Source organism: Megascapheus bottae, chromosome 10 (genome assembly GCF_031878675.1).
Source record: "Megascapheus bottae isolate mThoBot1 chromosome 10, mThoBot2.hap1, whole genome shotgun sequence".
Classification (NCBI taxonomy): domain Eukaryota; kingdom Metazoa; phylum Chordata; class Mammalia; order Rodentia; family Geomyidae; genus Megascapheus; species Megascapheus bottae.
In genome coordinates, this window is record NC_143518.1 from 35,371,551 (window position 1) to 35,397,849 (window position 26,299).

General features: G+C 48.8%; 1 protein-coding gene across 1 annotated transcript; it reads right to left on the reverse strand.

Moving 5' to 3' along the window:
- Positions 1 to 828: 828 nt before the first annotated feature.
- On the reverse strand, positions 829 to 24,781 carry Atp1a2 (ATPase Na+/K+ transporting subunit alpha 2). Its single transcript, XM_090340672.1, has 23 exons — positions 24,645 to 24,781; positions 20,595 to 20,699; positions 20,392 to 20,451; positions 18,586 to 18,789; positions 17,984 to 18,097; positions 17,643 to 17,777; positions 16,781 to 16,898; positions 14,629 to 14,897; positions 13,624 to 13,822; positions 13,386 to 13,495; positions 13,051 to 13,185; positions 12,241 to 12,430; positions 11,943 to 12,118; positions 7,934 to 8,070; positions 7,344 to 7,494; positions 7,100 to 7,268; positions 6,711 to 6,865; positions 6,354 to 6,477; positions 6,110 to 6,255; positions 5,776 to 5,906; positions 4,038 to 4,139; positions 3,798 to 3,889; positions 829 to 2,646 (listed from the first exon to the last, which is right to left on the reverse strand). Exons 1-23 carry the CDS (start codon positions 24,654 to 24,656, stop codon positions 2,618 to 2,620), a joined length of 3,063 nt encoding a protein of 1,020 aa, XP_090196798.1. The 5' UTR covers positions 24,657 to 24,781; the 3' UTR covers positions 829 to 2,617.
- Positions 24,782 to 26,299: the final 1,518 nt, after the last annotated feature.

Genomic DNA, 26,299 nt, shown 5'->3' on the forward strand with positions numbered 1-26,299 from the left:
ATATCCAGAACATGGCCTTCCTCTTGGCTGACCATCACACCTTCCCTGTGACGCTTACCAGATTCTCAGGTGCACTTCAAGGCTGAACCTGTATTATCTTCACACCCTAAGTATGTCTGCCACAGCAGCTCTGCATATAGTACAGACTGTTGATAGTGCTGTCTGTCCAACCTCTCAGAGCAGATTTCTTTCCCCTACTCTTGTCAGGTTAGAAGTAGCAGAAGCTGGGCGAGGTGGCTCACGCCTGTAATCCTAGCTACTCAGGAGGCTAAGATCTGAGGATCACAATTCAAAGCCAGTCCACGCACTAAAGTCTGTGAAACTCTTAAACTCTTTAATTCCAATTAACTACCAGAAAACTGGAAGTGGCACTGTGGTTCAAGAGGTAGGGTGGTAGCCTTGAGCTGAAGAGCTCAAGGACAGCACCCAGGCTCAGAGTTCAAGTCCCAAGACCAATTAGAAAAAAAGCGGTGGGGGGAGTGGCCTGAATTTTGTCTGGAACAGAAAGAAGCAGAAGTGGCTGTGAGGTTTGGCCCTCATAATCTCACATCCCTTTGCTGTCCTGGAGAAGACCTTGTGACCCCTGGGGTGATTTAACTAGGAGGAAGTTCTACTCTGTTTCCTTCTAGGTTATTTTGCAACTAACTTCTTGCTAGTTTTCCTCCCAGCACCATCTGTTTCCAGATCATTTCACTCCCATCCCTGACACCTTTGTTCTCGTTACACTTCTCTCTTCAAGCCAAATCTTGCTGCAGCACACATTTCAATACCCAAGTGAGCGGCAGATATGAAGTATACAAGTCAATTATAGAAGAGGTGTTCTTCCCGTAAAGAAATGCAACGCAACTTTATTATTTTCAAGTACATATATAGTGCCTCAGACTAACATTCTACAGATCACAGTAAAGAGCCCGTAGATATTTAACAAATACATCAGGATTGGTGATAATTAGCCAACGTACTTGCTATACTTCTAAATGCATATTTGTAAAGTGCCTGAAACGTATAATTTTAGACTAAATAGGTCACCCCTACCAATACTGTTGATGCCCTTAATTCACTAGATAGATGCCATTTTTATTGATTGCGTAAAGATGAACTTTTGTCCACAGTCAATAATCTCAAATTAATCTGGCTCAAATAAATCATGATGTCCGATTTAGATTCCATCGTGAAACAATGACTCACTTATTTCAAGGTTCTTCTGATAAAGCAAAATGCCAGTGCAGAGAAAGGAAAGCCAATGGGAGGCTGTTAATGGGCCTGACTAAGGTTGGGTTTTGTCCTTTTTTTTCACCTATGTCTTCCATCTTCCTCCGGTGTCTCATGCTGGCTTAGGCCATCTAGATTGCTGTGTAGGGTTTTCCCAATACTTTTGAAACCAGGCTTAGGGAATAGGCAGAACTGCCAGCAGAGCAAACATATTAGATGGGGAAGGAGTAAAGAATCTGCCTCAGAACCTAAAGCAGATCTGTCTTAACATTGACCCTCTTCGTGTTAAAGGATCTGATTATGTCATGGCCTAAGCTGATTCTGCATGACTCTGGGAGTTAGGAATCTTCTGGGAACGATTCCATTCCAACTCCAGCTAATGGCCTTTTCCAGGGTCAGTTTGTAAGTGTCAAGAGGTTAATTCATAGGATGGGCATCAAGGTTCCTGCTTGATTGATGTAGAGTTGACATGGTGGGGGGGAGGGAGGCATGGAAAGAACAAGCAGCATCTAGTGTCCTGGAACAGCAGGGAGTGACTAAGGACTTAGTATCTTAAGTACTTGTGATTGAGATAGCGGGAGCATCTGTGACATCTGGGCCTCATGGACCAACAAGACTGTGAGCCAAGGGCCAATGGGACACTAGGTGGCATGCAGTGTGGTATCTGTGCGCTGCTTCAGTTTGTCTCCTGATTCTATTTCTGCTGCTACTCTGATGAGATATGAATTTGGTCTACTGGTAGGCTATTCTAAAAGGGAAGGATGCAGTATTTCTGTTGCTCTGATATTGCTATTACTTTCCTACCTTTCTTCCTTTGCTGCTCCTTTCCTCTAGCCAGAACACCTGTCTTCCCAGATCCTTTCTCTAGTTCCTAACTAGGGAATGGCCTGCCTCTCCAAACTAACTTCTCTTCCCAGCCTCCGGCTCTTGCTCTCATGAGAGAAGCCTTTGTGACGTCAAGGTCTGAGGGGAAGCAGAGGGGACAGAAAACTGAGAGGCAAGAGCCAGAAGAGGAATAAGGCTGAAGACATAAAGTGACACTTGGTGATCTAAGAGGGTTCCGTCTTTAAATTAGGCAGATCCCTGTCTTCAGATGCTGCTCTATAGGAGATGAGGTAAAGGGCTAGGGCACAGAAGGGTGCTGTCACAAACCCCAGCTCCTCAACAGGGTGGAGTAGGATGAAAAAGAATCTGGGAGGATGACTAGCATGCAGTCTAATCTGAGAGTTCACGATTAGGTCTATGGAGCAGTCGTTCTCAAGTTTGTTTGTTTGTTTTTTAATCCATTTCCCCCAACTTAGCCTGCTGAGTTGCTTCCTTGTCTCTCCCCACATCTTTCCCCTCACCCCTGCAAGGTCTCCAGAGCATCCCAGCTTGCCCGTGGCTGATTCTTCTTCCAGTGGATTCAGTAATATGTCTCCTTTTCCACCCAGCCTGTTAGAGAGATTGGGGTAAGGTTACAGTGTGAGCTCAAAATGAGGCAGAAGATAGATTTCTTGGGAGCTTGGGTAGCTGAGGCCAGGTGGAAGAGAGACCTGGAGAGGGAGTTGAGGGAAGCAGCCGCAGTTGGTGGGAGGGAAGTAAAGGAGAGCAAGGGGCCTGCTGGGCAGGCTGTGGGTTAGAGGGAAGAAGCGGGCAAGCCTGCCTTCTGGGGAGATCTATATTGGAACAGCGGAGACTCAAGTACAAATGTCTCAGGACTCTTCAGATAAAACAGTGTCTAGAAGCAGCTGTCTGCTGATGAAATGAAGCAGAGAATAGGGACAGAGGACTGCCAGTTCTTCTGAAATTAAAAGACTTAGTAACTCAGATTTAATATGAAAGCTCCTAAGAGCTTGGATATTGGAGATCTGTCTGTCTGTCTGTCTGTCTGTCTGTCTACCTGCGTGTATCTGTATGTAACCGGGTGCTGGTGGCTCATCCCTATAATCCTAAGATCTGAAGATAGTGGTTCAAAGATAGCCCAAGCAGGAACTACTGAGATTCTTACCTCCAATTAAGCACCAGAAAACTTGAAGTGGTGCCGTGACTTGAGCAAAAAAGCTAGGTACAGCATTCATTTCCTGAGTTCAAGCCCTAGGTGCCCTCCCCCTCTCTCTCTCTCACACACACACACACACCAAATATACTCTGTGGACTGTATTTGGTTTTTAGGCCATAACTTTTTAACCTAGTAAGTGATTTTTTTTTAAATGTCAGAAGAAAACCAAACAAGCTCTTGTTGGATGCCAAGAAATCAGCAGATCAAGTTCTACTACTTCTTGCCTGAGACCTTGAATAAATAAATTCACCCTAGTGCTTTCTCTTTCTCTGTAAAGTCTGGAGGTGAAGTGGCTAGATGAATCTGAGGAGTCTCTTTCTAATTTGAATGTTCTGTGATGCTGGGGGAAGGAGAGAGATGTGGTCAGTTAAGTGGGACTTAGAATTGGAGAGGAGGAACTAGGAGGGAGGGAGACTCCAGAGTTAGGGATTCTGGGATTTGGGACCTGAGAAACAGGAACAAAGGTGTAATAAAGAAATGAAGCTCAGAGGCAAACCCAGGCTAGGGCTGGACTTCTCCGGCCTGGTTGGGCAGAGGCGCTTACCCCCAGGATATCGCCGCAGGATGAGCTTTCGGACCTCATCATAGATGAAGATGAGGAGGCTGTAGGGGAAGGCACAGAACCACCAAGTGACCCTACAAACAAGAGGGAGGGGTGATCAGGAGCTTCGGAGGTCAGCGCAGCATCACACACACTGGGTTCAAATGGGTAGGATCCTGAATCCCAGAGCGGGGCTCAGGACACCTGTGTGCCATGCACTCAGCCACCCAAAGGGACGCTCACTTGAGTGGGTACATTCGGAGGGCTACTCCCATGCCTGGGCAGTAAGACAGAAAGGCAGCCAGTGCTGTCTCCTCCAGAAGGCCAAAAATCAGGATCTTGTTCCTGGAAAGGCAAAGAGCAAGAGGTTTGAGATGGCATGGGAAGGGAGAGCTGCAAGGACACCCTCGGGGGTGGAAAGGAAAGGGGGGGGGAATAACGGAGGAAGGGTTATAAATGAGATCTGCTGATTTCCTCTTCAAACATCTTATGTTTTATGTAACCATAGAAACCTTTTCCTTTTCTGCTTACTGAGTTTAGCCCCAATTATTGTCTATCACACATGTGTTCATATTGTTTCTTACATATTGGATGATATGTACTGAGCTAGAGCTGCAGCGGTCAGCAGATCCCTTTCCCCAGGTCATTCTAAGTTATTGCTTCAGATGCGTTCTCTGGGAGAGGGTCTCCCAGAGACCCTCCAATGAGAGGCTCTGAAAAGCTGGGTGACCCCAGCACTCACCAGGTTGAAGCAGGAGGATCTACATATCAAGCCCATCTCAAAACAACAACAAAACTTCAATCAAACTAACAAAGATTTCTTGAAAACTCAGTGCAGAGCCCATGCGTGTCTTATATTTCTCAGTGTCTCTTACCGATTCTAGTGGTGGTTCATTAAAGATGTTGAGTCAAGATGGAAAGCTGAGGGAACTCTGGGAAGTTTGTTCCCTATACCAGCATAGACAGGTTTAGAGGGAGGATTCTGGAGTCAGATAAGGAGTCTATTTCCAGCTCGGTCACTTCTTGGCTTTGCTCTATTTTTCTTTTCTTTCCATTGGCTTGTAGGTGAGTTAGATTTAGCAGTCTGACAGTGCCCCTAGCTTCTTGGGCCTATCCATGTGCTACACATAAGTCCCGGGCCCTAAGTCTGTCTCCCAAGTTCTTAGATTCCCTGGGACAAAACTTACCAGGGGAATAATGGCCATTGTTTAAAGCGGAGGAAAAGAAAGAGAATTAGTGTAGTACCTTTAGCACTCAACCTCCATCTATGCTGGAATCATAAATTATTGAGTTCCTAATAAGTGCCAGTGTCTGAGATGGATGAGCCACTAGGATTTGAGAGAGAGCCAGGAGCTTGGGCTTTAGAGACAGGCCTAGTGGACCCTTACTAACTGGCAAGTTTGGGCATAACAGACTTTTGTTTACTTAAACACTAATATTTACTTTCTACAGTGATGGTAAGGATTTAAGGCTGTGAGGGACTTGGCCCAGTGCCTGGCACATGGTACCATGCTGTAGGAAGGCCCAAGTCTGCCAGTAGGCAGATACAGCACCGCAGGGTAAGTGCAGTACTCTAGGCTCCATGCTGAGGTGAGCAGAAGACCTTGAATATAGAGTTGGGCAAAGAATGTCAGTAGATGCCCCTGGAGTAATAGATGGGGAATGAAAAGGAGGAGGGAAGGAAAGGAGGGAGAAAGAAAGGAAGGATGAAAGAAGATAAAAAGGAAGGGGGAAGGAAACCATAACAAAATATATTTTAGGAACAAAATTAGAATCTGTGGAAAGGATTCTATTATTCCTTGTCTTTTCTCCATTTCAAACCTAGCTATGGATAAGCAGCTAGATAATGAGAACCAGACGCCCCCTGGCAGGCTGGGACGCAGGGAAGCGAGGTGATCTGCTGTCGGGACTGGACTGCGTGAGTTGGTGGTCTTGCCCCCAGTGCTCTGCCCGGGTGGATGGGTGACAGTGGGGTGCTCACTTCATGCCCTGCTGGAACACGGAGTTGCGGCGAGTCTTGCAGATGATGAGATCAGCCCACTGCACCACCACAATGCTGGCGAAGAAGGCCGTGTGGCACGTGAACTCCACCACCTTCCGCTGCTCGTAGGTCTGGGGAGGGCGGCCAGAGGAGGTTAAGTGTTAAGAGGAAAAGGTAGGACCAGAGCACAGCCTGGTTTTAGAGTAGTCATTAACCCTGGTCCCCGATCCATCCTTGGACACTGCCCTCCCCCACCTTTGGCCCCTGGCCACTCCTGCCAGGCATGCAGCTCAACCCCTCCAGTGTGTACATGGCGACATGCCATCCCACCCACCCACTCCTGTCCATAGCTGTCCTCCAGGTCATTTGTGGTCCGATCGTCCCAGTCCAGGCGGATTCCCAGCAACCTCGAAGGCAGGAAGCCATTCTCCGCCAGAATCACGAAGTAGGTGAAGAAGCCACCCAGAGCCTGGATCATCCCTGTGAGTGGGGGACCACAAGCAGCAGCTGGGTCAGGGAAGGAAACAAGAACAGAAGCCTTTGGGGGGTTCTCTCCTCATCCCTGGGGCCTGGCGCACCGATCTGTCCGTAAGCCATGCTGATAAGTCTCTCGTTCACCAGCTTGTCAGTCTGGGAGTTCCGTGGCTGCCGCTTCATGATGTCACTCTCAGCTGCTTCGTAGGCCAGGGAGATGGCGGGCACCTGTGTGCACAGGATGTGGGGAGGAAATCAGAAGGGGTGTGGGAGACCACGGGCACAGCCGTGAAGAATCTCCAACATATGATTCAACACACACACATACGAAGATCCTATTCTCCTCCCGGCCTGAGTGTGTCTGAACAGTCAAGACCCAATGGGCTGCCCTGTTGAAATTCCTTCACATACCATCTCCCTCCCTCCCTCAGCGACCCGGCTGCCGCTCCCTCTGGCCTCACCATGTCAGTGCCCAGGTCAATGCAGAGAATGGTCACGGTGCCCAGAGGGAGGGGGATGTTGGCAATGATGAACAGCAGGAAGGGGGTGATCTCGGGGATGTTGCTAGTTAGGGTGTACGCGATGGACTTCTTCAGGTTGTCAAAGATGAGGCGCCCTGCAGGAGATTCTGAGTGTCAGGGAGGTCAGAGGGACAGTCCCCACCCCTAGCCCATGAAAAGTGGCCTTTCATTTCCCCGAGAGAGGATGATAGTCTATTTAAGAGACACCAAAGCAGGCCGAGGTGTCTGGAAACCTGGGTTGACATTTCTACTAGGGAAGAAAACACAGGAGGTGGAGGGACTGGCTTCACACACCCTGGACGTCACCCCAGCCCGTGCCGCCTCCTCACCCTCCTCCACGCCCGTGACAATGGAGGCAAAATTATCATCCAGCAGGATCATGTCAGCCGCCTGCTTAGAGACGTCAGAGCCAGAGATGCCCATGGCAATGCCAATGTCAGCCTTCTTCAGGGCGGGGGAGTCGTTCACCCCGTCACCCGTCACGGCCACGATGGCTCCCTGTGAAAATACCACTGTGAAGATAAAGCCCCTCTCTCAAAGGCCCCTGACCGCCCCCTCTCCCCGCACGCTTACCTGCCTCTGACATCCTTCCACAATGATGAGCTTCTGCTGGGGAGAGGTGCGGGCAAACACGATCTCCGTGTGGTCCCTGAGGATCTCGTCCAGCTGCTCTGATGTCATGTCCTTCAGGTCTGAGCCATGCACCACGCATGCCTTGGCTTCTCTGGAGGGTAGGGACAGCTGTGGCTGATGACTTGAGCCCAGGTGTCTCGTCACCATCTCTGGGCCTGCCTCAGTCTACCTAACAAGTGGGGATCTCCCATCTCTTTCACATCCCTCTCCCTCCATTACTCTATATCCTCGGCTCGTGATGTCACCACAGGCTGTAGGTCCAGTTTTCCAGCCCTGGGATACTTCCTTCCTCCATATCTCACTCCCACAGCAAGCTTCACCATGTGGACATGTTCAGCAAGGCAAAGTGACTACCACCAAAGTCACACTGCTCATTGGTGGGAGGTGGGAGGAAGTAGTCACAGAGGTTCAGAAGTAAGGCCTTAGTGAAAGGCCCCAGAGATGCTGTTTGAATCCCCCCAGGAGACAGGGAAGGCCTCACAGTGGGAGAGGATGAGTTGATCAGGGGTAAGATTCTGAAAAGGCCTCACCTGGGGTTGACTTGACTCACAGGAATGTTGAGCCGGGCTGCAATGTCCTCTACCGTCTCATTACCCTCTGATATGATGCCCACACCTTTGGCAATGGCCTTGGCTGTGATAGGGTGATCTCCAGTCACCATGATCACCTGATGGGAAAGAGAAAGGGAACACAATATTGAGAGATTGTCCCTATTCCTTTCCCGGAAGCTGGTGGAGCATCTAGGTCATGAGATATCTGAGGCTGGCAAATCCCAACCCAAATAAATGAAAGCATATTCATGTGTGTGTGTGTGTGTGTGTGAGAGAGAGAGAGACAGAGAGAAAGAGAGAGAGAGAGAGAGAGAGAGAGAGAGAGAGAGAGAGAGAGAGAGAGAGAGAGAGAGAGAGAGAGAGACTGTTTGGGAGACAGTGATGAGTTGTATTTAGGAGCTGGAAAATAGCTTGCTTAAACACAGGAAGGCATCCATGATTATGACAAGTTAATGAAGATCCCGTGGAAGAGAAGCCTGGGTTGGTTAGGATTATTTTGAAGCTTGGATTTCATGGGTATGAGGCAGTTGGAGCTGGAAGGTCACTTCCTTTACCTGCTCTCTTATTATAGAGTAAGGCTTTGAAAAGGCTCTGTGAGGGAGAAGCTGCAATTGGCTCTGGGTCCCAGAACAAATGAATGAGTGTCTAATGTGTGTGAGCATTGCCACAACCTAATAGGGACAAATGGAGACAGTGCCCTGCGGTTGGCATCTTGCTCTTTTGCCTCAGAGAGCCCTGCACAGTGTTGGAAAAAGAGTCCTGCCTTAGCCAGGATAATTGCTGCTGCTGCAAAAATGGATGGAGTTAGATGAGAAGGGCTGTCCCAGGATGAGGTAGGAGATATTAGCATAATGTGTTCAAGGCTGGATGATGAGAGCAATGTGTACCTGTATGGGTCTGGGGGGAAACTCCCACAGATCCTGAGAAGTAAATCATTTCAGACCTCACGCTTTCTCTCCCACCCCATATCACTTCACTGAAACCACCCCCAAATGGGCCACCCAATAGAAGAAAACAAAAGCAAAAACAAAAGGTAAGCTCTTCAACTCTCACCTTCCTCCGACCCTCTGAGACACTGACAGTGTTGAAGCCTCCTGTGGAAACCCTATGCTCTCTTGGCTCCCCCACCATGCCATCTCTGCCTGCTCGTTTCAGCCTTCTCAGGGTGGCAGGAAGCCTTGTGCAATGGAGCAAGCACTGCCTTTGGAGTTGGATAGGAGACCTAAACTTAGATGCTACCCAGAGACAAGTCAGTCTGTGGAACAATGGAGATGATTCTTACCTTCCCAGGTTGTCTCGAAGACCACATGAGACAGGTGGATGCTGTGTTAGCTATGGCCTGCCATCTTTTCTTCACTAGGTACTCTGTCTGCTTTCATGCACACATTAGTATAGGTCAGAGTTTCATTCCCTCTTTTCTTACGTGTACTTCCACATTAATATTATAAAGTATCCTAGTTTGCACCTATGTGCTAATGAAATTCAGATTTCCAATTTGGATCCTATTTCTTGAGTTTTAAGCCATATTCCAATCCTGGAATGTCTGAGTTTCTTGCAGGCATTCCAAATTTACTGTCCAAACTGAACTCTTCAGTTGTTTTGAACTCAGAGCCTGGGTGCTGTCCTTGGGCAAAAAAGCTCAAGTTTTGCACTCTACCACTTTGAGCTACAGTGCTACTTCTGGTTTTCTGATGGTTAATTGGAGATAAGAGCCTCACAGACTTTCCTGCCCTGGCTGGCTTTGAATTGCGATCCTCAGATTTCAGCCTCCTGAGTAGCTAGGATTACAGGTGTGAGCCACCAGCACCTGGTTCAAGCTGAACTCATCTCTATTCCCAAACTCCTCCCAAGTCTGCTCCTCTCTACCCCAGATATCCCCTGCTCTATTCATTCTGTCCCTTTCTCTTTCATATTTTCCTCAACTCCTATACCCACTTTGATCAAATGTTCTCAAAACATTTCTCATCAGTAACTATCTCTCTATTCTTTTGTTGCTGTCTTAGTTCAGGTCACCATGTCTTGACTTAACCATCATGTAGCTTCTTAACCTGCCTCTTGATTTCCAGCTATCCATCTTGCATCTAGATAGAAGTACCTGTGACATCTATAGCCCTGGTTGGGCCATGAGATAAACCCCGAGTCTGGCAGTTAAACCAAATCCTTCCAATTGGCCTTAACTCAATGTTCTAATCTCAATCCTCGTTGATCTTCTGCCATCTTTCCTCTACCAACTCCATCCCCCACACCCCTACACAGTGTAGGCATGTCAGAGCACGCCGTGTTCTTTGCTCTTTCCAAGCCCTCTCCTCCTCTTTAGCCTTCAAGGCCCGGATCAGATATCATCCTTCTTTGCTAATCACTGTCCAGTTCCGGGGTAGAATTAACTGCTTCATGCTGATTCCCTGAGATCCCTTGCCCAGGACTCCGTGGTAACCTCCACCACTGCAAGAGGCACTTAACCTGGCAAGACACTCTCTGGCTTCCAGCTGACTGTGTTTCATATTCCCGAATCACCTCTTAGCAGTGGTTCTATTTTGGGAAAGCTATTTACTGACTCTGAGTTTCCATTTGTTTTGTCTTTAAATGAGGACAGTGATGCCTGCCTTACAGTTTAAGTGGCTATGGGTTCAGCATTCACACATATATCCAGTACCAGGCCTTCTGATGTGATGGTGAAGAAATAGACTTCCTGCTTCAAACTCTGCTTCTGCAACATACCAGCTATTTGGCCTTGGGAATGATACTCTGTGCCTCAGTTTTCCTCTCCATAAAATAGAGTGAATACTAATGCTTACTCAGAGAGCCATGGTGAAGATTAAATATCATACCAGCTTAATGCTTAGAACAGTGCCTGATTTGATACAAGTTAAACAAAATTGACTACAGTAAATACTCAATAACTCCATCATTGACTATTTCATCATGGGCTGTAAAGTCATCTGTGCCTGGGAGACCATGACATATGGAGGCCAGGCCCTGTGTTTTTGTTCCTCTTTGCAGCTGCAGTGCCTATCTGGCCCTCAGTGAACAGGTTGAGTCCCATTGATTTGGGAATTGGTGAGATGTTGGTAAGATGGCAAGTGATAGCCTTAGAACTGGTGATCAGAAAAAGAGGATGACAAAGACCTGTCATGGGGGGCAAATCTGTTACAGGAACGTAAGCTCCAAGATGGAAAGGAGATTTGTGTGTCCACTCCAGCACCTTGCACAGTGTCTGATGGATCGTTGGTAAACAATATCTATGGATAAACAATATTTGTGGAATAAAGAAGACCGGCCTGTAATCCTAGCTACTCAGGAGGCTGAGATCTGAGGATCATGGTTTAAAGCCAGCCCAGGCACTAAAGAACATGAGACTCTTATCTCCAATTAACCACTATAAACTGGAAGTGGCTCTGTGACTCAAGGGGTAAGGTGGTAGCCTCGAGCTGAAGAGCTCAGGGACAATGCCCAGGCCCAGAGTTGAAGCCCCACAATCTGCAAAAAAAACCCCAAAAAACAAAAGAATCAGAGGAGAAAATGGAAAGTAGGAAGTGGCTGCAGTTTGAGAAAGTCTATGAGAGGTGTATTTGAATTGCAGCAGGGAAGGAGCTGGGGAGGTGAAAGAATGAGAACAGACAAGAGTTTGTTAAGCCCTTCCCAAGTGGATAGAATGGGCTGCTGTGGGAAGGCTGGGATAATTAGATCTCCAACATGGGAAGGTGTGTTGTCGTGGAATTAGAAGGGAAAGGGTCACATGAATGTTGAGCAATGAACTGTGCCAGGAAGACAGACGATGGGCAGAGGAAATGGACTGCTGTGAGCAGAAGGGAGAGGTGAGGCGTCAGGCTGGGTGCTCTTCCCCTGCAGATAGACAGTGGCTCCGCTGAGTCGGAAAGACAGAAGCCACCAGGAACCAGTGTCTCCCCAGGGCAGCAGCTGCTGTGGGGAGACCTTGACCTTCAGCATGGGGATGGCAAAGGTGGAAGGAAAGAAGGGAAACCTGTACCTTGATGCCTGCGCTCCGGCACTTGCCCACAGCATCTGGCACAGCTGCGCGGGGTGGGTCAATCATAGACATGAGCCCCACAAAGCACAGCTTCTCCGTGGGAAAGTTGAGCTCATCCGTGTCAAATTTGAAGCCCCGGGGGAACTTCCCAGAGGGCAGGTTCAGTTGACAGAACCCTGAGGAAGGGCAGGATGGAAGCGTGAGAGCTGCACAGTGGCTGCTTGGATGCCTCCCCCCCCACTCCCCTGTAGCCTGCCACCCTGGGATGCCACAGAGGGTCTGTTTGGGGCTCTCTCACCCAGCACACGCTCCCCTAGTCCTCCCAGCTCCATGTAGGCATTTTGAAAGGCATCTTGCATCTCCTTGTCAAGGGGGATCTCTTTGCCCTGCACCAGGATGGTGGAGCACCGGTCCAGGATGCGTTCTGGGGCCCCCTTCATCACCAGCACATGGCTCTGGGGGCTGTCTTCGCGCTCATGGATAGACAGCTGGAAGCGGAAAGGCAGTGATAGAGGGACTGGATTTGACTTAGTAGCTCTGTGCCCAGCATGGGGTCTGATACAGAGCAGCTGTGGTAAGGAAACTTTTCATAAAAAGGCTTGTCAACAAAGGGAGACTCGCTGAGCATGGAGGGGTGTTCAACTCTTTTAACCCGAGAGCCACTTCCATAAGGCATTATTATGATCAGTCAAGAAAGGATATTCTAAGGGATGTATGGTTCTTGTTAACATTTCCCACCCCACTTTATCCACATATCCAGAAGGTAGCCAGGGCTACACTCTTGGTGCTTATCAGGTGCTGTTGTACAGTCTTTAGACAGGGATACCATAAAGGAATTGAGAAAGTGGGCTTCAATGACATGGGATGGCAGGGTTGAAGGACCATAGACAGTGGTGGGAAGCTATGGGGAGAAGAGTGGAAGGGAGCAGATCAGGTGTAAGGACTGTAGTTAGGGTTCAGGAGTTCGGGAGTAATCACAACCAGACAAACTGTCCTGGGGTGGGCCAGTCAACTGGGGTGGGCCGAGGTGAGATTGTTGCCAGGATTTTCCCCACCCCCTCCCCCATATCTGTCCTTTGTCTTCCTCTGATAGAGCACCCCAGCAGACCTGGTACTTGTTGGTAGAGTTGAAGGGAATCTCTGCCACCTTGGGATTCCTGTCCCTCATCTTCCTCACGGAGCCACAGGACAGCTCAATGCACTTGAGCAGAGCTGACTCGGAGGCATCACCAGCTGTGTCCCGCTGGGAAGACAGGAGAATTCAGTGTCACTGCAGGGGAGGGAAGAGAGTGGAGGACGAGGCCAGGAGAATATTGAGACTCCTGAGGCAGCCACAGGGTGTGAGAGGGAAAGATCCTCTAAGCACACGTGTGTGTGTGTGTGTGTGTGTGTGTGTGTGTGTGTGTGTGTGTGTGTACATGCACGAGCTGGCTGAACCCCTACCTTAGACACAGAAATGTTCTCCTGCCCAGCCTTGAACACGGCCCGGTTGCAGAGACCAGCAATCCGAGACAGGGCTGTCCACGTCGGGGATCGCTTGTCAAAAGTGGCCCCTGAGAGAAAAATGGGGAAACAAGCAGGAGCTTGGCTTCCCTTCAAAGGCTTATCTCCAGACACTGTACCTTGCCAGGGGCCTTCCCTTTCTCTGCTCCCCTGTGCCCGCTCTAGAGCACCCAATCACCAGACTGGTCTTCGGTGGTATCAGCCTCATGGATCTGGTTGTCAAACCACATGTGGGCCACTGTCATGCGGTTCTGGGTGAGAGTGCCAGTCTTGTCTGAGCAGATGGTAGATGTGGAGCCCAGGGTCTCCACAGCCTCCAGATTCTTCACCAGGCAGTTCTTCCGTGCCATACGCTTGGCTGTCAGGGTCAGGCACACCTGGTAGAGAGACAGAACCAAAAAGGGTTAAGTAGAGAGCACAGATACCCACAACCTTCCCCTGGACTGTAGCTCTCTAGTCCTTCTTCCTTAGTCTTATTGCAAAAATCTCAAGGCAGAGCTAGCAGTAAAAAATGATGTGTTCAACCTCAGACATGTTGAGTAGCCCCATAGGTGTATATCCCCTGGAGTTGACAAAAACTCCAAGGAAATGGGAACCCAGAAGGGACACTGTGTGAGGAAATGGACTTGCTTTGAGATTCTAAAAAGAGGAGCAGATTTCAGGGATCTGAGATGCAGTGTCAGGAGGAAGAGGATGAGGTACTGTAGGGGAATGAGGATAAGAAAACTGAGAGAGTGACACATCACTGTAGTTAATGAAAGATGGAACTCTAGGGAAGGTGGGTAGCAGTGTCCATTTCGGCATCAGGGTGAAGGATGGGGGCTGAGAAATATCACTGGATTTGCTAGTCACTGGTGACCTTTGAGAGAGCCTATACAAGCAAGTTGGCTAAGAAGAGCCTGGGAATGCAGAGGGAAGGAGGGGTGAGATGAGCACATAGAGGGTGAGAAAAGTGACCATGACAAGCTCAGAAGAGAAATTGAAGGTTCAGATGTAGCCCAACCTAAGGGGGTTTCCTCCCCCCAACCCCCAGACTTAAACTCTGGGCCATGCATTAAATGATCTTTAAATATAACGTGTAATATGTGACCTTAGGAATACCCAGGGGAAAAAGTTGCTAAAAGGCTGCACCTCTCCCATTCCGAGGAGAGGGTAGTGGGATTGTCTCCACTTCAACACTCACAGTGACAGTTGCCAGAAGCCCTTCAGGCACATTGGCCACGATGATGCCAATAAGGAAGATCACTGCCTCCAACCAGCTGTAGCCCAGGATAAGAGAGAGCACAAAGAAGGAAACACCCAAGAACACGGCCACCCCTGTGATCAGCTGGATGAAGTGTTCAATCTCCATGGCTATGGGTGTCTGCCCAACCTCTAGGCCTGAAGCCAGAGTAGCTATGCGGCCCATCACTGTCCGGTCACCAGTAGCAATCACAATGCCCCTGGCAGTGCCTGAAACAGAGGAAGGGACAGAGGCTGGGTGATCTGGGGTTGCCAGGACTGAAGTCTCGTTGTACACTGTGAACAAAGTCAATGATCGAAGACTGGATAGGCCAAAGACTCAGATCCTGGATTCACTTGTCAGTAGGTTGTACCTGACACAGGCTCACCCTCCCTTTACAGATCACCACTTCCACATTCAAGACAGCACGTACTATGTCTTTATGCATGGGCTTGAGGAGAAGCCTTACAACGTAATGCTAAAGTTCAAATAGGAAAGTGTGTGTAAGTGAAATAAAGATTGCCTATTGCACTACAGTAAAATAAACCTTAGATCTGATAATATCCAAAAGCATATATTCCATATCATTAACCCAAACAAAGCACTTGTGGGTTTTTTAAAATATTGTCTTAATATTTTCTTTCTCAACGTTGGGCATGAGCATAAAGAAGTTAGGTACTCATTAATTCTTGTGTGACAGTACAGGAGTGTGATACAGCACAATGATCTCGGAGTCTGCCGAATCTGAGTTTGAATTCCTGCTTGAATTCTGACTCAGGAGTTGTTTGAATAATTAAATGAAGTAATAACATATTTCACCTAGACCACCTGTCCCACAGTAAACATTTGATCAATGTTAGTTACATTCATTTCCTCTTCACTCCCCTCTTCAAATCCAATTACACAATAAGCAAGGTGAGTGTTGCATGCAGCATTTCTGAACAAATCAATTGTGGGAAATGTTGGGTAAATTTCAGAACCTCAGTACATTAAAAATGCAGGAAATTTAATAGAAGGTGATTTTTATTGTAATCCAACTTGCTGAGGGAGGAAAACAACCCCAAAGAAACATAGTATCCTGAGACGAAAGGAGTGATAGGCAGGGAAAGGCAAGGCGTTGAGTGGGGTGCCAGGCCTCCTTTGCCCTCTTTCAGAAGCCTGTGCTCTACTCCGAGCTTCCTTCTCCTACTCTCTCTGCCCTCTGCTCCACCACTGAGTCACCCCTGAATCCACTCCCTGGCCTGACCACAGAAGGCACAGGTTCCAGTTGCACGTAGATCCCTGCTCTTACGTGACAGTAACACTGGGAGTTCTTATTGACAATTGTGTTGTCTTCAGGACCCAGAACAGAGATGGAACAAACTAGGCAACCTGTCCATTATGATTCTCTTTTTTTGGCACAAGTTTAGATGAAAACTGAAGATCCACATGTTCACCAGGTCTGAAACTTTCCCTTCCCTAGCTTGGGGCCCTGGTGAAAGTGGAGAAGGAAGCAATTAGTCTAAAATGATAAGCGATTGAAGGCATCAGCCACATTTACAAATGTCCTAAGTAAGAATTATGCTTGAATTGGTGTGTGTGTGTGTGTGTGTGTGTGTGTGTGTGTGTGTCCATGACTGTCTGTGTATGTGCATGTCACATATATAGTGTGTGAAGGGTTCTTAACTGACTATCGAAAGAAATCCACTCAATCCACTCAATAGAACAGAGCTCTTCTGGTGGGGAGGCGACTTTTCCCTGGGTCAGTGCTCTGCTCTGTGGCAGGGACTCTTCATAGCCCTCTATTTCTTTTCTTTTTTTTTTTTTTTTTTGCCTGGGCGTGAGCTCAAGGGTTGAGCACTGTCCTTGGACTTTCTCAAGGCTAGAACTCTAACCACTTGAGCCTCAGCACCACTTCTGGCTTTTTCTATATATGTGGTACCAAGGAATCGAACCTGGGTCTTCGTGCATGCTAGGCAAGCACTTTAACCACTAGGCCAAACTCCCGGCCCAAGCCCTCTATTTCTTGATGTCCATCTTTATGGAAGGGCTTTGGCCCAGCAAACCGTCAATCCTGATGAACGCCTCAGGACATTCCCCACTCTCGTGCAGGGTTGGCAGCCTAGCGTCTCACCTTCCACACAGTTAGTAGAGAAGAAACAGATATTGCGGGTCTCCAAGGGGTTTTCATGGGTGAACTCGGGGGAGCGGGTCTGGGGCTCTGACTCGCCTGTTAAGGATGAGTTATCCACCTGCAGGGGAGTGGAGGGGGGATGCAGTCATCATTCTAGCAGAAGCACTCGTGCTCACACTGCTGTCTCCTGAGCTGAGCCAGCTCGAATCACCCTCAATCTTCAGGACATGGACACAATTATACTTGCCCTCATCGCATATTTATGGCATTACTCAGCTATTATCCCTGTTCCGCTTTGGCATCCTGGCTCTTACTGATTGCGTGTGACCTTGGGTTATTTACGTAACCACAGGATCTCCATTTGCTCATCTGTAAGATGGGGAGTGTAAACAAAATCACTGCACTGCACAACTCCAGAGGCACCGCTTAGCACTGTGGTCTGTGACAATGCTGTTATTCCTCCAGGAATTGTTCAGGGCATAACCCCTTGGTCACCGGCAGCAGCCCTATAAGAGCCCTATATGAGGACCCCAGGCTGGCGTCGACCCCAATCAACCCTTCTGTCTTTTGAGATTGGGATTAAAGATGTGTGCTCCCACACCCAACTACACCATTCTTCCATTGACAGTGAAGGGACTATCAGAACACAGAACATTCCTCATGTGCCCAGGTACAGGAAGGCAGCAATATCCTTCTCTATGGTAAAAACAGGTTCAGCTGGGATGTATGAAGGAGGTGGACATTTGAAATTAAGTCTCCTAACTTTTAAACGTCAAGTGGGCCCCTCTGGGTTCCTATACAGTCTGCTTCTTAGACGCTACCACGACTTGATCTGGCATGGTCACGCCCTTCTCCCCCTCACCTTGCAACCATGAGAAGAGATAATCCGGAGATCAGCAGGGACCCGGTCTCCTCCCTTCACTTCCACCAGGTCTCCCACCACCACCTCCTCTGCATTGATCTGCATCTTCTCTCCCTCTCGGACAACGAGGGCTTGCTGTGGACAGGCCATGGGCAGCTCATGAAATGCTTGTCATTATCCCGGCCCCTTCTCCAGCCCTCCACACCCTTAGTGACAGAACTAAGTCTCAGTGTGGAAAGCGGGAAGCTCTTTTCTATTTCCATCTCTGAGCACACAGGAGGTGAGAGCAGAGGAGTGGGCCTTCCCATTATACCCGGATGGAGCCCAGCCCTACCAGCTACCTGAGGCACCATGTTCTTGAAGGAATCCATGATCTTGGAGCTCTTGGCTTCCTGGTAGTAGGAGAAGCAGCCTGTGACGATAACCACAGCCGCCAGCACCACACCCAGATAGAGCTGGTAAGAAGAGACAGTTGGAGGGACTTAGCATACCCCACCCTATAGGGACTGTAATACTTAGGATGAGCACTCCAATGCCATCCTATATGAGAGTCCTGACCTTCACCCATGCTTAGGAGTGAGCATGGGAGAGGAAATCCTTGTTAACTTCCCTTGATCTTCCAGCCCTCAGTCCCCTAGGGTGGAGGGGGCCAGGAATATCTTAGCAAGTTCCCAGAACTAGGATTTCTCCAGAGGCAAAACCCCAGAGATTCAGACCAGCCCGCTTAAGTGGCAAAGCACAGGGAGCAGCTGTCTCACTCATTATTGAGTATATGTGTATTGAGAAGTATTTTGAAGGTAGGTACCGAAGTCTCTTCCGTTGGGGCCTGAGACACTAGGACATGGGGATCTTGCTCCTTGTACTTTCTCCACCACTACATTGGGGGATTTAGAGTTGGAAGACAGAGCGATGGACTGGCCAAAAGGTCGGGTGTGCTGCTTACATTGTCATTGGATGGTTCATCCTCCATGGCAGCCTGGATACCATAGGCCAGAAAGCAGAGGATGGCCCCAATCCACAGCAGGATGGAGAACCCCCCGAAAAGTTGACGACAAAACTTAACCCACTCTGGAGTTGTGGGGGGTGGAGTGAGGGCATTGGGCCCATCCCGAGCCAGAATGTCCTGAGCCCGCTGGTTGGTGAGGCCCTGGGAACAAGGAAAGGTCTCAAAGAAACCATGCATGCAGAACCAACTTAGTCCCCACCACACCCCTGCAGCTCCTTGGCAAGGAATAATGACCATCTAGAGAGGACTTGGAGGGGATGGGACTTAGAAGCCTCCAAGACTGAAGTTCTGGAGCCACCTCTGACTGTGGATTGAGATGTATATTTTGGTTAGGGACACAGCATCTCCCTGTGGGAAGCCCGGATGTCTCTAGATTGTTTCTCCTGTCTCTCTTTCTTTAGGCTCTCTTCTTTTACCTGAGCTTCCTGAAGAGGCCTACAGCATTAACCAGCCAAGTGGTCTTTGGCAGCCACTTTCACTCCACCAAGAAAGCCTGGTGAGGCCAGGTTCATTTCCCTGGCCCCAGAGGTCTTTTTCTTGATTCCCATATTGTCTCAGGCAATGTTAATGTCCAGAATAACATTCATTAACTCACTTGTGATTCTGAGGACAAGACCAACAAAATCCCTGGTCTCATGGAGCTCATGTTCTATATTATTGTCATAAGCACAACAAATAAATATTAGTGACAGTGGAAAGGGGTGCTGAGGGAAATGAAGAAATGGAGCATAGAATTTCAGGAAAGATAGGAGGAAAGGAGTATGGGTGGAGGTAGCAACTTAAGTTTTGATTAACAAGGTTTTTATTTGCTTATTTTTACATGGAGACTTTCTATATTGCCTAAGTTGGTCTTGAACGTCTGGTCTCAGTAACCCTCCTTGCTTAGCCTCCCAACATAGTAGAACTATAGTACAGCTATGGCACTGGGAAGATTAGCAAACTTGTTCTCTATATTGGGGATTGAATCAATATGGAGTCTTGCACAAGCTAGTAGACTAAGACTCTATCACTAAACCTCATCCCCAGCCTTCTGCCTTTAGTGCTTAGTCTGGCATTAAACTAACAATCCTCCTCTTTCAACCTGCTTAGTAGCTGAGATTACAAGCTTGTGCCATTATCCCAGCTTAGGTTAACCATTTCTGTTTTTTAGTATTAGTGTTTGCAGTCAGGGCTTCTTGCAGGCTGACATTTTTCAAATATTTCCAAATGATGAGTTTGGCAATCTGACTATGCTGCTTGTTTTTATGACCTTGGGAAGTTTCTCTTGAGTCTCTTTTCTCTAACTAACAGGCTAATAATACCTAACAAGGTTATTGTAAGAATTAGAGAAATGCACATAGTTCTCACGGATGGATGCATAGATGGATGGATGGACGTAGCAGGGGCCCTATCAGATTACCAGATTACCATAAGAACAGAATGGGTGACCTTGCTAGTTCATATGGGTTGGTTTATGAGTGGTTATACATATCACTGGTGGAGGGCAGAACCCTTCTCAGAGTCCTCTGAGAACTGAGTTCTAAGACTCATGGCTTCCAGAACATTAAGAGAAAGTACTTTGTGATAAGAAACAGTAGTCCCCATTTTAGTTGTAGGTGTGCCACATGATTGGGCAAATCCATTGTCTCTGGGCTGGATCCCTCATCTTTGTAAGCATTTCACCATAGTTTCCAGACTCTCCCTCTTGATGGTGCATTGTTCCCTCACCTCTTAGGCTTCTTCTGCCAAAGCCTGTTCACTCACCTTGGACAGGTCCACTTGGTATTTGCGCCCTAACTCGTCCAAGGACAGCTTGTGGTCATCCTGAGGAAGGAAAGTGGAGTTACTTTGGGGAAGGAGGCTTGAGTGCCTTTGGAGGCTCAGGGGTACAGTGAGGAGCATGAGGGGGAGAACTTCTCTGGGTACACAGGGGTGTAAGTTGGAGACCTCGCCTTCAAGGCCCTCACCATGTCCACCTCTTTCTTCAGCTCATCTAGCTCCTTCTCCTTTTGTTTCTTCTTACCACCCCCATTTTCTGCAGTGGTGGCGGCAGGCGAGTACTCTCGGCCAGCCTGAGGGAGGAAGAGAGCAGAGAGTCAGGGGCAAGCTGGATTCCCTCTCTCTACCATCCAGACAGGCACGGGAAATGAGCAGTGGACTCAGCTGTCCTGGGGGAGGAGAGAGATGGAAGGAGTCTAGGCCCTCAGATGTAGAAGACTGACAGAGCTGTGAGACCTCCACATTTGAACTTTAGGGCAGACCAAGACCAAATGAGAGAAATGCACTTTGGCTGTTCAGTATGTAATGTATGGGTTTCTGCTACATACAAAGCAACAGACATACACACACACCAAGAAATTTTGTGAAACACACTCTTATACTGTTTAAAATTCTGGAAGTAAGTGGACAGGTTAGGTGGGGGAGGAGAGTGAAAGACTAGAAGCCTCTGTGGCAATGACTTTGCTCAACACCATGGTTATTGTGCTTAGGGACAGCTATGACTAAGATTGTGAGAGGAGCAAAAATCTTGGAGCATCCAGGAAGAAAAGAAGGTTTGATGGCAGAGTAGTGGAAATTGGAAGGGCAAAGCTGATAGACTGAGAAATGTCAGTATTGGAAGATCCTAGAAATGGGAACCTGGGATGTGCTGGGCAGACCCACTCAAAACTGGAAGGAGTAACTTGAAGGACTTAATAGCCCAAAGCCCAATTGAGTAAGGAGAAATCTGGGCTCCATTAGTCCAAAAATAAAAGAAATGATATCTATGAGTACACGTAATGCTAAAATTCTTAGGTTTAGCCAGTCCTGTGTTAGCTGGTGAGATGAGATGATATCTCAACTGTAGCCCCACGAAGTTCCCTACTTCTTTTCAGGGCAGCCATTGGGCTTCCAGGGGCTCAAAGGAGGTTCCTGGTGAGGATTGGGAACTTTCTCCATCCTAGAGGAGGCCATCTTGGAATGGTAGGCCTGAGCGCCGTGGTTTGAGGCCTTCTGGCTTCTCCCCTCATGATCTCAGATATAAGGTGCTTGCTTTAGAGAGACTGCTCAGTTTTTATCTGGTGTCATTGACTCTTCACTGGGTCCAAAATTAGCACAAGGTGGCTTGTGTTTGAATTTACAGACTGGACTTTCAGCAATTATTTGTCTATAATCCTGATGTTTGTGCTTCCTCCCCCCCCCAACAAGATTGTGCATGGGGAGGTTATTTGTTTGCTCATAAATAATAAACTTCTTTTTTCTTAAGCAATTTTTTTTGATTCAGTGCAAATTTTGAGTGGATAGTAGAGAGAGTTCTCAGCTATCTCTTGACCCCCTCACTCCCTGTCTCCCACACTTGGACAGCCTTCTCCACTATCGACATCCAGCACCAGAACAGTACATTGTTATAGCTGATGAGCCCACATGGACACATTACTATCACCCATCCAACGTCCATGCCTAGCATGCCTTGAGGAGAGGCTGGGGCTGAGGGATAGAGACCAGAGGAATTTCTATCCATTTAGACATGAATAAAAGTTTATACAGCTCAGAGAATCAAATGCATATTCCAGTCCTGGGTGTAATGGCATGCACCAGTAATCCCAGCACTCAGGAGGCTAACACAGGAGAATCTGGAGTTTGAGACCAGCCAGGCCTACATAGCAAGTCCCTGACCCAAACAAACCAGCAACAATGAAAATGCATGTTTGTTTAAAAAAAAAAACAAAAAAAAACAGAAACCAAAAATCTAGTTGGCCTATGCACATTGACATGTTGGGTTATGGCTGAGCTAAAGCAATTCCATTCAGTGCCTTCTGTCCCTAAGCTCCCACCCTGTTCTCCTGGCCCAGAGCAGGGGTATATGGCCCCTCCCCCTCCTGCCCTGGCAAAGATCTAAGGCTCTGCAGCCAGGATCCTGCAGAGATTTGAGGCCAGTGGCTACCCAGGCAAGAAAGAAAGAGGAAGCGAGACCCCCCTTCCCCACTCAGCCTCTCCCTCCCCCACTACAAGTCCCTCTCTCTGGGTCTTGAATGCTGAAGGAGAACAGTGAGTTCTTTCTGAGAAAGCCAGAGGCCGGGACAGAGTGGGGGCAGCTGGATAGCAGCCAATGCTCCCCCCGCCCCTGCCTCTGGAGCAGGCTGGGCTTCCTCCCACCAGAGATGTCCCTTCCCCCAACTCCCACGCTGCCCTTCATGGCAGCACACGGTGGAGGGCTGAGAGTTGGGCCTTGCTCTGAAGAGTCTGGGAAGAAGGGATGACAGGTAAAAGGAACAAGGGGACACAGAGGACACAGGGTGGGCAGTGGGTGAGTTTTCTCTTCAGAGGCTTTTCTGGTAGACAGGCTTCTGAGCCTCAGGTCCAAAATCCCCAAAATCTCTGCCTTTCATACCAGACAGACCAGATCAGCCTCTTCTGTATCTTACTATTACTTCTCCCAGAGGTACTGTAGTTGAGGGGCTGCAGGGCTTCAGGGGTCGAAGAAAAACTGGTAAAGTGCAGGTTAAATCACTACTTACCTAAGCTGGTCCACCTTGCTCTAAGGAAAAGCTGTGTGTGTGTGTGTGTGTGTGTGTGTGTGTGTGTGTGTGTGTGTGTGTGTGTGTGCACTTTTTCTTTCTACTTAAGTAGGGGTTAGAGAACTTGCCTGACCCACCAGCTCTGGCCTCACAGAGCCCTCACACATGCTTTGGAGACTCCTTTTTCCACGAGGAGTAAGAGTTGTCAAGGTACAGCTGCAGGTCCCAGGTCATCATTTTTCCCACAGTGGTGACATCTTCCTCTGTGAAACCCCCCCACCCCATAGATCTATCCTCTGGGAAGGCTGAGAGACCCTCACCCCCCCACCCCCTGCCCCAGGGATATCTAGGTTCATGCACGCTCCAAGGCTGGTACATTTGCAAATTTACCTGCTGAGACACAATTCAGGTGAGTATCTGCAGTACTTCCAGTGTATAGGGAACATGTGGTCATGGGGACACACACACACACACACACACACACACACACACACACACACACACACACATCTATTTCCAGCTCCTACCCTAGCTCAGGAACCTTGGCATCCCAGCTCAAGGTTTTCCCAGCTGCTCAACTTAGCGCAATAACAATACATCCTTGCTTGTCTCCTACTGGGTCCAGAAATTGGCTGCTGTGCCTCACAATAGATTGCTGTCTTTCTTGTGCTCTGCTGGGTTGGCCATGCCCTTTCCCTTCATGCCCTCTTTCCCTGTCATTCCACCAAAGGAAGGCAGCCAGGCACAGTATGCGAAGGATTGGGTCACTTTCTCCATATGGGAATTTCATTTCCAAGCATTGGAAGCCTTGTCCCTGCCTGCCCTGACGAGGTTGTTAATCTTCCCCTTGGCAAAGTCAAGGCTGCAGAATGCCACAGGCAGAGGAGCCTGGGGTGGAGGCAGCTCTCACCAGCTTCAGGGCAAGTCTTCTAAATCCACGGCCTGGAGCTGAGGACAGAGTTTCTGGGGACAACTGGGGACACATCACTTTCCCTCCTCCACTCTTCTCAGCTGTCCAGGACACACTTGGTCCCTGAACTGGTGTTGGGAACTGCTTGGTGACTTTAGGACAGGATGCTCTGCTACACCTATCCAACTTCACACAGACCCATATTCTCTCAGGCCGCCACGGTCTCAGACTCCGTTCCAGAAGGATGGAGATTTTCAGGGGGCAGAAAAGGTGGGGAGACCTCACAATGTTAAACATCCCTTTAGCCCAGAGGTCAGGAAGTGTAATTGAGAGGAGGGACAGCCCAGGGAAGAGATGCTGGCAGGGGTGGTCTGGCTGGGAGAGCTGCAGGGGAGACTGGTGGGCTTTGGAGCTAGTTATTAGAAGAGCAGAAGGGCAAGGGCAGGTAAAGAAAAGGAGAGCATTGGGCTCATGAATGCCATGGGGTCTGGACGTGGGAGGTTGTTAGCTCTCAGTTCCAACTATCCCATTCAGTTTCACGTTCCCTCTCCCTCCACAGCCCATTTCTCCCTCCCCTCCACAAGTGTCCCCTACACTTTGTGGATACTCACCCCACGACCCATCTTGGGGCAGAGTTGGCCTAGGGGCCCTAGGCTGGAGAAGGCACCGGGAGGATCTCAAGCTCACACGGGTTGACTGGGGCAGCTGGAGACCCTGGCAGACAGACCCAGACAGCGGAGCAACAGGGTAGCTTTAAATAGGTCCCTTTCCCCCTTACCCCGCCTTCCCTTTCTCGGGAAAGAAACAGTTTGTTGAAACTGGATCCCGGAGGACTCCTCCCCTCCCGCCCCTTTAGCCGCTGGCCTGTTGATGGGTCTGTTTTGTCTTGTGGCTGCCCCCCCACCCCACCCCAGCTCTTCTCTACCCTCCTCCCACCTCTGGCATTAGCAGTTGGGGATGGCTAAGAGAAGGGGCTATGTGGGGGGAGATGGGGAATGCGGCCCTTAGGGAGCAGTCAGCTCAGATCTCAGGATGCTGAGGCCATCCCTTCTAACCCTTCTTATATTTCCAGGTGGGAAAATGATGCTCAGAGGGATTTCAACAATGTGAACTACAAACAGAACCAGAATTCAGGTCTACACTCAACTTCCTAGTAAAAGAAAGAAAAGGGGCTGGGAGTTTGGCCTAGTGGTAGAGTGCTTGCCTAGCACGCATGAAGACCCAGGTTCGATTCCTCGGTACCACATACATAGAAAAAAGCCAGAAGTGGTGCTGAGGCTCAAGTGGTAGAGCTCTAGCCTTGAGAAAGTCCAAGGACAGTGCTCAGGCCCTGAGCTCAAGCCCAGGACTGGCAAAAAAAAAAGAAAGACAAAACCGGGTGCTGGTGGCTCACGCCTGTAAATCCTAGCTACTCAAGAGACTGAAATCTGAGGATCATGGTTGGAAGCCAGTGAGAAAGTCCATGAGACTCTTACCTCCAATTAACTACCATAAAACCAGAAGTGGCGCTATGGTTCAAAAGTGTAGAGCACTAGCCTTGAATGGAAAAGATCAGGGACAGTGCCCAGGCCTTGAGTTCAAGCCTCACAAGAAAAAAAAAAAGTCCTTAGACATCAATATCCAGGCTATGTGCAGGAAAGGGAAAGGAGAGAGCAGCTCCCCTTGAGCTGGAAGGGTCATGGTTCGCCCCAGACCAGCTAGAAAGGTGGACAGAGTATTGCTACTGTTCATTTGATGAAAAGGCCAAAAAATGAATGTGGGGAAAGAGAGGAAGAGGAAAGCAGGAGAAGAAAGAAGAAAACTTCCTGCTCCTCTTGTCTCCTCCAAACACTCTTCTAGAGTGTCCCCCATTTCTCTGCGTTCAGAGCTGGAGAGAAGGGAAGCCAGCTGGGCAGGGGCAGGTCTGAGAGCTCTGAAGGATGAAGAAAGGAGAGAGGCTTTGGCTGTAGGCCTATGGTACCCGCTGGCTGGGCTGGGTCTGGTCGCGTCCCAGAGGAAACTCCCCGCAGAGGTTTTGGACCTGGGGCACGGGACTTACATCTGAATTCCCTAAATAACTGCCCCCCTCTGAGCCTACAGCTGAGATTTTTCCATTACGGGGATCTAGAAGGTCACATACCATTTGTACCCTCCTTCTTCCTCTTGGGTGCAGGCAGGAGGGAACATACATGGACCTTCTCGTGTCTCTTCATGGATTTTGTATGATTTGAGCCTGGGATAGAATAGGCAGGGAAACAAAGAAGGTTTCAATGCAGTCCCTGGAGAG